The 13,544-nt window shown below is 34.9% G+C and overlaps 1 protein-coding gene across 9 annotated transcripts in view; it reads right to left on the bottom strand.

Moving 5' to 3' along the window:
• The window catches only part of LOC135832547 (MAP7 domain-containing protein 2-like), a 101,442-nt gene that overhangs the window by 46,479 nt on the left and 41,419 nt on the right, over window positions 1-13,544 (bottom strand). Inside the window, exon 1 of one of the 9 annotated variants that reach the window (XM_065345860.1) lies at window positions 10,995-11,587. The exons of 7 other annotated variants lie outside the window; for them this stretch is intronic. In XM_065345860.1, the coding sequence (XP_065201932.1) occupies window positions 10,995-11,187 (193 nt within the window). In that variant the 5' untranslated portion in view covers window positions 11,188-11,587. Of the gene's footprint in view, window positions 1-10,994; window positions 11,588-13,544 lie in introns of those variants that run through there. One more of the 9 variants, XM_065345863.1, reaches the window with a different exon arrangement.

A 13,544-nucleotide genomic window follows, 5' to 3' on the forward strand; every position in this document is an offset into this window, starting at 1 on the left:
AAAATAGACCATCAAAGTGAATTTCAGAAGCTGAACATTACTTAAAATTTTTGTCAAATTGAAAAAAAAATCAAAATTTGATCAAATCAAGCTAGAAAACGGAAAATTTTCTACTATAATACTCGTATTTTTGGCCTTCCAACTCGATTGAAGATGTTTTCTACTTGTTCTAAAGCTTTCTTTGGATTTTAGGATTCTCTAATTTTGGAAAATTTGAGATAAAAAGTGCGAAAATGAAATTTAGTATCAATATGATTCGATTCAGGCATGAATTTTCAAAGTCTGTCTTGAAACGGGTTAAAGATGTATTCAGAACTTGAGATGGAGCTCGAAAATTAAGAATACGCACACTTGAGACTTTCTCATTCTGTGAAGTTCAATTCCCTAATAGCGAAAATAAATAATTTTGGTGAAAATGCATAATATTCAGTATACAAATTTATGTTAAGGTATACAAAATAGCATACCTTACAAGTTACAAGTTAAGTATCTCTACCTATACATCGACAGCATCAAATTTATGGTGACTCATAACCGAACGCCCTCTTGTACAGGATTCGATAAGTCTAAATCATTTGCTCACAACTATCAAAGCAGGTAAGTCTAGGTACCTGCACCCGTCAGCCGATAATATTTTGCATCTAGAACCTCCTCTATAGAAAGTATCATCCAAGTAAAATGATGGTAGATACATGCGATGAAAATAATTCTCAGAAAAGTCATCGGCAGCATTCAGCCTCAGCAAACTGGATAATCGGTTTATATCACATTCGGAACTGGTTTCACGCACAAGTGCCAAAACTTAACAGGCAAAAATGTATCAGTCGATGGACGAATAATGTTGCAAAATTTTCGATTATGGTGAGTTCTGATTTGGCGTGATTTTTTGATCACAAGGGTATTATCGACGTATACACGAGTGAAAAAAATTAATTCGATCTTTGCCAAGTTATAAGGAAGCCATGTTCTTTTTATAACAATCTTCTTACGTAATAATGTAATTAACGTAGAACGCGCGTGACACTTCTACTTTACATATACGATACGTTTACAAGTGGTTGAAGAATGAAAGAAAAAATTGTATAAAACACATTTTTTTTATATACAGTAATAATATGCATTCGTGGTAAACGTGCTTGCACCTATGACTATGTATCGTTTAAAATTGATTTCATGCTAAAACAAACTTTTGTCCTCATAGAGTTCAAATTTCCTTAGTCGAATCATCTTTGGCCAGCGGCGGTGTGATGGCGACGGCGGCGGCGACGACGACGGTGAAACATGCGAGAAAAACTTGATCTATAAATCTCATCCTTTTTTTCACTCATCCACATCTCGGTAGTACTATAGGTACATATATACGAGAACGATGAATTACGATTTTACTCGAACAAATGGTCGAGCTATTTAACCAGGCGAAGTGCCCAACAAAATCGTGTTCGAGTTTTTATTCGCCAATCACGAACGCTCAAATGGAAATACTCGTTTATCAAATTAATTAGTGTTACGAGCCGAGGAAATTAACGCTACGAGATGAAATTTTTTTTCCTAAAGACGTGCCAAGTTAATGAAATTTTCTTCTATTCGACTAATCGCGAAAAAATTTCGAAGTGGAGAAATCACCAACACCTGACACGTGACCTAAAACATTAGCCAGCCATTTAACCAGTTCGCAAATATTGTAACGTCGTTATACGAGTACGAATAACGATCGTTCGGATGAAAATTCGCTCATCAAAATGGAGGTCTCTATTGTACCCAGGCAAAAAAAAATTGAATAATCGACGAACTCGTGTCAAAAATGATGCAAGTTTTACAGACAGCGTGAGCCTTGAAGGTTGTACAGATGGTTGTCAAAAGAGAAGAAAAATAATATGTACGAAAGGACCAGCTAATATGCTGGGATTATTTTTGACATGTTGACGAGCGCCTAGGGAGTTGGTCGGTGATAAGGTTACTAAAATATTTAATCGGGTACGAGTATCTGGAAATTATTTGTAATTATATCATCATCTAAAGGTGTCACGTGAGGTTATACTCGTATTAATCGTGACCGATTAAAAAATTGTAATTCTTCGTGAATGATACGAGATATAATATTTTGTTATTTCATAAATGACGTCTCTTCTAGACCTCGATCATTAATTCATTATGCACATATTATTCTAGGCTATTAAACTTTTGAAAAATCGAGAAATATTTCTATTGATTTGGACCCCTTCGGCCGTTCCACTTCGTACCGGCCAACTATACCACCAACCAAGAGAACCAAGAAAAGTGATAATTTCTCTTCTGCAACTTCCTCGTTTCCATATCGTACACGACGGATTATTAAGAAGCCACAAGGTCACCTGAATTTTGGCATTTTAAAAATTACACCGATATGGCACAGATCTATTCAACATGCTTCACTGATTTCAAATACAAATCTAAATCTTTGCATCAAACCACAAAACAATTTTCGGGTTTCTTTTCCGTCACACACCAGAAAATGTCCGGCTAATTATTACTAACGCATTTTCCGGTATACGCATTTCTACGATGTTATTCGATTTGGAGAATCGAAATCGATCACGTAATACGAAATTACAACTACGAGTACGTACGTATCAGGAATGAGGATTGCAGTTCATCATTTCGGACAAATTTAGTTTTCGTAAATACGAAGATCAGATCAAATTATTTCCGTTCAACGTTTTTAGATGGGTTTCTAAGGTAACACAGCGAAAATTTGACACATTGATTGTTTACTTGTTTTCACAGAGCTGCCTCAAATCACGAGTTCAGCACTCAGTTGAAAAGAACAATTATGTATAAAAAACAAATTACAAACATAAAATCGTAAAAAAAAAACGTGACCTACGCCAATGTAAAAGAATTTGTCATAAAGTTTATCTCTGATTTTGAGTGAATAGGCGGACTTTCTCTATTAATAATTTAATCGCGATGCTCCTATAACTTTCACAAAATCGGCTTCTTAAAACTGACCTTCAACTTTACCTTGCCCCCGTCTTCGGATATTTATTAGCGACCGAAGGCTTCATCTATTAATGGAACGTCAGCGATGTTCCAGAAGCAAGAAATTTCGGATATCAGATGATTATATCCATTACGAAGCTACATATATGAACGTTTCGCTCATTTATTTACGGTACCTCTACCTATTTCATCGACGAAAGACGAATAAAGTATGGATATAAATGTCAACGTTGGAGTGCATTTTTTTATTACGATGGAAGGTTTAATCTGAACTGCATATTTTCAACTACTGAAATATGTTTCGGTTTCGTTGCTATCGTTTGTAGGTATGCCTTTCATAAGTGAATACAGAGTATAGTAAGTATATTTATCAATGAAGTTGAAAATACCGAAGATGAAATCTTAATCTACAATCCCATTGAAAATACTGGTACAAAATTCGACAAAAAAAGTTCCTAACTTCCCCCTTCGACGACACAAAACACAAGTTCACATTATTGAAATTATTGATTCATAATTCGATTGAAACGAGTGATTCGAATTAATTTTTTCAAATTAAAAGTTGAAAATGATGTAAGTACTCGTATTTTCGTAACACCAAGTTTTTTTCTTAGTTTTCTGCATTTTTTTCTCAATTTTTAATCGAAGTTCAGAAGTTGAGTCTCTGTCTACTGTGCTGTTGCAAATCTCTCGAAAACTGAATTCCAGGTAAAAAACTATCTAACAGGACCCTGCTGGTGGGAAATTTCCCCAACAACTATTATGTCCCAATTCATTTTTTTCGAAATAATCTTTGTTCGCTTAAAAAAATTGTTTGTATCTTTCTCACTTTTTCACAATAAAAACCTATGTTCAGCAAAAAATAAGTTTCTTGGGCAAGCAACAAAGCATTTTACGAAAAAATAAAAAAATCGTAGCGTGTGAAATTTTCTACCAGAAAAATTCTATTAGTTTTTTCCACGGAACGTTAATTTTTGAGATAATATATTTGCGACAGAGCATGAAAGGCAAACTTCAGAACTTGAAGCAAAAATATTTCGAAAAAGAAGTCAACAGAATCACGTATTAGAATTCAATCCGTATTTTCAGCTCAGTTTGGGAAAAATGGACACACAACTTTGACCTCAAATTCATGGAAAACCCCGTTTCAGCGAATTTTCAAAAGCATTTTGTCAAAACTTAGATTTCCTAGCTAATCCTTTTTTTTCGTACGATTCAATTTGCAACAACTTGGAATTTCCCCCCTCTCTCTCTCTTGAATAGCAGTTGACGCTGCTTTCTGTCATCCTACGACCACTAAATTTCAAGTTTGCGAAATATACACTCTCTCGATAAATAACATCTACGAATCTCATGCAGTAGGTAACTTCCCCACTAATTATCATCGATGGAGGCGACGAATTAGCATATTTATAATTTTCATATTTACACTGGAAACAAGACATCAACAGTGAAAGTACGAAATATGCAAAAAATTGAACACGTCTTAGAACAACCTGACCTTTTAAATAAAACCCGCATAGAATTTTTTTTCGCTAATAAAAAATCTATCAAGATATCGCATACGAGCTTACAATCTTACACACGTAAAACTGACAAAACGAGACTTCGTGCAAAAATTGGACACTTGTACATAACACATTTCATTTTGAAACTAGGTTATACGAATTTTCCTCTACAATTGTCTAATGACGAAACCATTTGAGCCATTTCAACTCGTCTTTTTTTCTCTTTCGTGGACTTCGATCATCAACCGAGCACGCGGTAATTAACCTCGCATCTTAGGGCATCGATGTAAACAATACCTCTTCCAAATTACTTAAACTAGTATCGAGAGCTCTGGTCATCATCGTGGTCGTTTCTAAAACAGCAAAACAATACTACTGCATGAACGAACAATGTACCAATTATGTCCCACCATAAATACGCGTATAAATCTCGGGAACATCACAGTATCACTCAAATTCATTGGTTCTCATAATTTTCCAACAGGTTTCCACCTAGTGTAGCCCTATCAGGTACGTGTTAAAATACTCAAACTACTGATTACGTTCATCGACGCGAGCTTTAAATACCGCAGGGGTAAAGCAGAAGGGAAAAGATCCGCGTAATGTTCTCCGGTTATAGGATTAGGAAACACTCTTCACTCGCGCCCTGTAACGCGATAATAATCGCGCGTCAAAAAACCGATTCACATCAAAGCAGAAAATTTATTCAACTAAAATTAATACGTTGGTTCGGTTTCGGTCACACCTATAGTCGTCAAAATGAAACACGACGTAAAAAAAAAGTCGACTAAATTATTCTAATCTAACATCTGATTTGAATTGTAATGCTGATCGATTCCTCGTACACATACTATACATAACGATGCTCTATTGTAGGACCCAGAGAATCCATTATACAGGCTCATTTAAGGATCATGATTCACAGTCACACGTATTGCTGTAATGGTACATATAAGTACAAACGAATACGAACAAGCCAGGCCAGGGTATACTCGAATACAAAGGTCATTAATACCATTTAACTCCGTGAAGAATTTCTAAAGCTTTCTTATCATAATGTCACTTGAGTATAGAGTATAAAATAAAGTACTAGTACATCGGGACAATATCGTGTGTTATGAGACGTCACTCGCACGATAATATGTAGAAATACGTCACTTGACTTACACGACCGGAAATTCGAAAAGGAATAATCACTAATCAGAAAAAAAAAGTACCACGTAAGTAAGTATGTATAGGATAATAATTTTGCAAAATGACTGAAAAGTGAGCAGTAATTATTCGCTATAGTAGATACTCGTAGGTAAAAAAAACACCGTAGATATGATTCAAATAGGTATAAAGTTCACACCAAGCAGAGCAATGATTTTTTTTCAAACAAATTTTCCGATTAGACCAATGAGTAACTTACCTATTTGGCAACGATACCATACTTCATACTATGCATTCGTGGATTTATTGTGTACTTATCATTTGTACGTGCGCGTAATGCATTTTTTAGTTACTTTCGAAAGAAAATAGATCATGTAGATATTTGGTAACATTCCGAGTAACTTGGGACTACATGGAGATAATTCTTTTTTAAAGATGATGTGCAAAACGCAAAAAACGTTCCACGTGCCTTCTCAAGATGATAGGAATCAGGAACCTAAAGGAAAAAATTAATTCTTCATTGTCCACTTGATGCATTCAAAGAATTTACATTTTTAAACGAATTTTTCCCGGGCGAACTTCGGGGAACTGGAGAAGAGAGGAAGCAGATCGCTGTTACAATACCGCATAATCATTATGGTTCGAGTTGGAAAGATGTTTTCAAGTATAGCAACACTTTTTCAAAAAATGAATACTTTTTTCGGAAAAATACGCAATAATTGCACACATTTGAAAAAATGGAAAACATTTTGTTTATAAGCCGAAAAAAACGGAATTTTTCTTAGAAAAATCGACATTTGTTACAGGCAATTTTCTCGTATGTATTTGTCCCTTCAATAATTCTTCCACGATCCGTCTATCAAAGCCAAATTCAAGTACATGACTCAAGCCACTGCAAATAATTACAAATGACCTAACAGGAATTTTCCAATTTTTAAACACATGAAATTATTTTTGAACATGGCTGTAATTATTCAATCTAAATACATAGTTAATTGGTTAACATGCTATCTAACTATTAATACACAAAAGTTGGAGCGTTTGTCTCCCTTTTGCGCCGATTGTACAGTCGTTTTTGGTTTTTGCGAATTAATTTTGACATACTAAAACTTCAGTCGCTGTGCGAATGCCCTTCACTAATTTTGAAAATTTACATTTTTCGAAAAAATTGTATTTTAAAATTTGATAGAAATCACCAGGGGTTGAAACTGTTAAAAACCCCAAAACCAAAAATGAAGGAAAAACCAAATATAAATCTGTTTTGTGCAAAACTCAAAACCAAAAATAAAAAATATTTGATCAAAACTACTTGACCAAAAACCAAAAATAAAAATATTTGATCAAAACCACTTAACCAAAAACCAAATATAAAAAATTTGAAATTTAAATCATCAGAAATGTCAAAATATGTGTAATGTTTTGACATTTTATGCATTAATTGACTAGTAGAAATGAATACAATAATTAATAATACTAATACTACCTAGAATTAGGCGGCATAATGCAATAATTGGCAGGAAAAAAAACTTGAAAACTGAAACCAAAAACCCAATACCAAATAAAAGTAGCAAAAAACTGTAACCAAAAACCAAAAAACCAAATACAGGTAGCAAACAACTGAAACCAAAAACCAAAAAACCAATTATCAAAAGGTGAAAATTGAAACCAAACCAAAAACCAAAAATCAATTTTCAATCAGTTTCAACCCCTGGAAATCACAACTCCAGGGACTGGTAATGTCAACTCACAAGGATCACGAAAATAGATCCGGAGTACCTCTATCATTTTAAAACCTTGGAAACATCAAAACATCAACCTTGATTGATATTTGCCTAACGTCATATACGAAGGCATTTTAATTTTTTTCGTTTTTGAAAAGATGAGATTTTGTTGAATTTGAATGAGACTTCTATTAATAGGAGTAATTGAATTTAATTTTTCTAATTTTCGTCAATTTGTCATACATTAATCAAAACAATATACATCGTCATCATTTCTTGAAATAATGGTGATTGGAGATTGGAGAAAGATGTTGAAAAAAAAATGAACACATAAAGTAGTAAAGTACCGCAAATAGGTACATAAAATAAAATAAAATCGCAAAATTTCCGGCTTAGGTGTTATTTAACAAATTAAAATATACAGATTTTTCAACAGAAAAGAAAACAACTGATCTGAAACGTTATATAATGTGTAAAGACTGTAAAGACTAAAGAGGCAATGTTTCCAGATCCAGAAGCATCACTTCATAGATTTTGATAAGAATATCATTTTTTACACGACCTTTGACTTTGAACTCACTGTATGACTTTTGAAGTTTTGAACTATTTTTTGCGAATTTCACAACAACCGCTTCAGGTACATAACTTTTTTTGCTGGGCTTTACATGACCTGAAGATGACCTTTTTTTGGAGGAGGGCGATGTTTTAGAAAATGGGTAGAAAATATAAATAAATAGTGAGTAAATAAATTGATTGAATTTAATTTTGTTTGCACCCTTGGTTCAGCTTGCAGAAAATGAAAAATTCATCATTTTTTTTCGTGCATTTTTTTTATTTAGGTAATTGATTATTTGATTCAAAAAAATTTTTAAATGAAAAACCAACGAATTCATGAGAGAAACCCCTGATTAAAAAAATACCAATGGTTTCAAAATACTATAGAAATACCCTATGATATTTTCATTTGAAACCAACAAACCATTGTGTTTTTTTACTAGGGAATAGGAATAACTTCTCTGTAACTGGATAACTGGAAAGAATTGACGATTGACCCATTTAGGCTCAGGTTAAGGGTTCTGCTTCAGATTTTTTTTGGATAACAATTTTTTCTACAATTACGAAAATTTTTGGGCCAACTCAGATTATGGTTAAGGCTAAAATTCTGATCTGACTCACATCCTTGGTAAATGTGTAATTATCAACGGAAAGATAATTCATTTTTTTGTTATGACATGAAAAAGTTATGAAGTGCTGGAGATGGATTTTGAGAAAAACTCAAATCGATTTCTCAGTGCACATCGCGGTCCACCCAGGTCCATCTCACTGGCCACCTTTTTTTCCTAAGCAGTTTTCAGCACAAAGTTCTTTTTTTAAAAGAAGGATAGTATTTGCAGATCTTTAAAAAAATTATTTGTATCAATGGAAAGAAGATGAAATTCCCTTAATTATGGTACAAAAAAATTGAAAAAATTATGGTGTCCAGCTATAGGTAGATGGATGTTGAGTGAAAAAAACAAACTTCTGCAATTCTTCACTTGGAAATTTTTATCCATTATTCTCCTGCACCTGCATAATAGCCAAGTTCAAGAGTATTTTGTTTAAATTACTGAAATTAATTTCTAAAAAATAATGGAGAATTGATTGACACAAAATTCATTATTTTTTACAATGACGTCATGTCATGTCATTTTATGTAGAATTTGTTGCGGAATTCTCCGCAACTGGTCGACTTGTTTTGAAAAATTCTACTGTTTTTTACTGATTAGTCGAGTGATATATACGGAAGTGAATTCTATGAATTTAGCCCTGAATGATGTCTGCTAAAGCAATTCCAATTTTATTCAATCCAAACAGAATTCCACATCAAACCGAAATCGAACATGACACATTTAAATTTCAGAATAAAAGAATAATTGTCAAACGATAATAGACTACAAATTAATCAATAAAAAAAATTGCGATTTTATCAAGAATCCTGCGCTTATTTGAGGCACAATTTTTCAAAATCCGTTTTCACCGGTTCAAATCCATTTTTCAATAGATAGCTAAGAACTCTAAAGTCTGGTGGAGGCTACAAATGAGCTCAAAGTCACCATTAATTGGTTTGGGAGTTCAAAAATGAAATATAAATCAAATTGCAGTAATCTTTCTAAAACGTGATCAAATTCTGATTTTTTTAACTTGAAAGATGGCTCAAATTTGAATAGACAAAAATTAGTCCAAAATCTAGAAGTAAAATTCAGCATCAGAAAAACTGTACAGAAGAAAACCAAGACGAGCCCACTGCAAATGTCAATTTTTCAATTCGCTCTCCTCATTCTCCGGTCTTCTAGAAAATCGGAGCAGAGGGGACTAAGTTGTCTCTTAGCCTCCTTCTGAACGGTTCCGACGCAAATGCTAGAAGATGTATTTTTGAAAGCTCTTGCAATATTTTTCAGACCGGTTCGAGAATTATTTCGTCGGCTTGGGTACTTCTCTTGTAAGACTAGTTTTAGAATACAACCCCAGGACAAACTTCAACAATCAAGGGCACCTCAAAATTCATCTGGACAACACCGAAAGCTACGAATTCGTACTTAAACTCAACCTAGTGATTAAAGCATCGTGACAGCAGACAGCTGTTTTCGTTGTTCAGGATGCTCAAAGCATACATTCTGTAGTGCTAGTTTGATGATTTTACAGATATTTTTAGATTTCTCCAATAAAATTAGAAAAAGTGAGGTAGTTTCCAAAATTATCTGACTAAATATTGTTGTATGTACAAACATGTATTTTATTGTTTTGTTTTTGTTTTTTGTTTTTTTTTTTTAAATAAAAAAGGTAACATGTTGGAAGCCAATTCATCGATGAATTCGCAATCAATTAAAAAGCAATGCAAACGAATTAATTTTTAAAATGCCTAGATTTTCATTTCATCGATAAACAGAACAATATTTTTTCGGAATGTGCAAATGTTCCAAAGATAAAAATCTCCATCTAATTCTGGTATTTTTACGGCGTTGAATTCAAGTCATTAAAAAATCTCGATAAAAATTTTAAAACGCAGCGATATGTTATGCATTTTATTACTCGTATCACGTCATACGCTATACACACGGTGTTGTGTAGATCTAGATAAGACAAAGTACCCTGCGAACCACACCATATGCAGACAAGACAATATTCATTCATCGATCAAAAATCTATATCGAAATAACACTCAGAAAGATTCAAAATCAACCACGAAAATTAAATTAAAAACGTAAAATTATCAGACTGTAACAACCGCGCTTACTCGAATGCTCAAAACCAAGGACTAAATCGTTCCGTAAACGGCAATCGTTGGACGATTTTGAAAACTAATAATTACATCATTTACACGGTTTATGTACAGTGTACTCGGCGCATAATATACGTATTACTTACACACCGGCAATCAGGTACACAAAACTATAAATTCCTCGTAATAATAATATGTACACCGAGATGAATTCGTCATCTTGGAAGAAAATTTCCTGAAACTCGTAGGAGTAAGTCGTCGATTCAGTCAAGTTTAAAAAATGCAGGATGTTGCCAAGGCTGGCGTGAGCTTTCGTTTCATCTATAAGTATAACTATACGAGATAAGTTTACACACGGATGTACATATTACTTACACAGCCAAACATTTCCGCTCGGAGCAGACTGTAAAAGCTGTACTTTGAAATCCAATGCTGCCAAATCCTTTCTTAGCTGCACGCCATCCATGCCGAGAACCCGTTCTGGTAACAAGAACAGATGATCTATACCCTCCTCAGGTCCTGGACTATTTGTCGATGAACAAATGGTGGTTATGGTTCTTATCATCATTTTTCAACCACACCGACACATATGTAGCAAATTCGGATCACTAGTTCCGGCGGCAACGATCACGTTCGAAAACTCGAAATACATTTTAATCTAAAATTTGAAAACCCGCATCGCGATAATCGATCGCACTTTAATGAACCAACACCACACAGCACACGCACAATCGCACATAGATCACTCCAATAATATGACAAAAAATTATGGGAAAAAAACCACACAACCGGCGCGCTGCAGCGTCTTCTGATAATACAAACTCGCGATTCGGCAAAGCTGAAAAAATACTCGTACTTCGTGGCGCGATTTTACTAATAAAACCTATCACACAACTCCATCGCAATAATAATTGTAAATAACGGGCACGCTGAAAGAGAGACCGGCAACGCACAAGTTGTTGCAGCTATTAAAACGACCGAACCAGAGGCGTACCCTTGTACCCCCTTCTTTAACGACGACGACAACAACACCGACACCGACGTCCAAGTCCAAGCGATACGGCGATATAGGCTAAATACTTACTACTAAAACGCTAATACGTCTACCACACTATAGCACTCGTACCCGGCGTCTTTCTCCGACAAGTCAAAAAGAAATACCATTTATCGTCTGGCTCTGGCCTCCGGTCGCGGCTACTTTTTTCACTTCGCTTTTCGTAGCAGTCACCGCGAACCGCCGCCATTGCTCCTCCAAGTGCCCGAATTAGTCGTGTTTTTCCTACCGGGGGCCAAACTAACCGATCTCCGTCTGTCGAACCTACCTAATACCTATGTCTGCGGAGACTGCTATACTTTTATACGATTAATCAATCGTTCGACACCGACAAATGATTCATTTTGCCTCTGCTATTTCATCGCAAGCAACTCGCAATTTTAAAAATAAATACGTACACTCTCTCGATAAATCGATCGTTTGATTTCTTTGATGGCAACACAACGCACGTGATGGTGTACGTAATTAAAGAGATGGCAATTCAACTAATTCAAGCAATTGACCCCTTTTCCGTTTTGGGGGGTTATCCAGAAAGCGAAATCTTGGTCTGTTCTGTTGAGGGTGTTTCAGCACCGACAATGAGGAGTGCAGAGTGCAGATATCCGGAGATTTCATCGCCGGAAAATTCAAAGGGTATACTAAAGTATTCAAGTGCATAGATAGATTTTCTGGAAGTGAAAAGTTTACTCACAGGGGAACCTTTACAACCCTACAATACAACTCCACTTGAGGCGAACTTTGGCTCATTGAAAGAGTTCGAGCCTCTAGCGAAAGTTGAATTTTTCCCGGTAACTTCTAACCCCTCTAGAAGACGTTTGTAACATAGACAGCTGAAAAATCCTGTCATAAGTTCGAGTTCGAAATTCCGAATCGATTATGGTAGGTGAACCGCGAATCCGTGGAGAGGGATCAAAAGTGGTAGAATCGCGTAAAAATTGATTCGAATCACGAACACGAATCGTTGAAATTTTCGAATCACGAATCATCACCTAGAAGAGGTTTCCAGCAATTTATCGTAAAAATTGACGATTTTGGAATTTTTTTGAAATTTGAAATCATCAACTTGCAATTATTTGTTTGCCCTGATCAATTCAGAATGTTGAACTAGGGACAAGATTGAATTTTCAGCTTCCCAAGTTGATTACAACGATTTCTGGAGTGGTTAGAGGTTGCTGGAGAAAAGTCAACTTATGCTGAAGGCTCCAGATTGGCTCGAAAACGGTGGCAATCGATTGGGGAGCGAACAAGTATTCTTATTACAAGTTAAAGTAAACCCATAAACCGCATAAAAATTCCAACAAAACTTGGTGGAACATTCCAATACTTAACTGCATCGACACGATGCAATGCCAGAAAATAAACTCGTAATTATACACACGTATCGAGAATCGAGATTTCAATCTTTTTTACACTGAAGTATAGATCGGTCTATAAGAGATAGTATCGCCAATAACAGGTACCCTAGACCTATACCTACAAACTACAAACACAAACCAATACGCGCATCGGTAACTTTCAAATGCACACATGTTAAAAATCCAAAATGAGATTTTTACCTTAAATACTCGCATTATCGTACATAAATCCGCGTACCTACGCTAGAATTTTCTCACATGCCTGCAATTAATTAGTTAATTAGAAATAGCATTATTATTCGTGACGAAACGACACGAAAAATATATATTTTTTCGAGAAAAAAACCATCCTGTATTCCTTTACAGTATTTCAGCACTACAAAACACATGTACCTACTATACCTACTACGTACAGTATAGATGGAATCTCTTCACCCTCTCGATGCATTTACGAACAGAAAGCTGGAAAGTTGTTATTTGTCACGATTTGTACGTATATCTGATACCTATGTACTG

Source organism: Planococcus citri, chromosome 1, assembly GCF_950023065.1.
Source record: "Planococcus citri chromosome 1, ihPlaCitr1.1, whole genome shotgun sequence".
In the NCBI taxonomy this organism is placed as follows: domain Eukaryota; kingdom Metazoa; phylum Arthropoda; class Insecta; order Hemiptera; family Pseudococcidae; genus Planococcus; species Planococcus citri.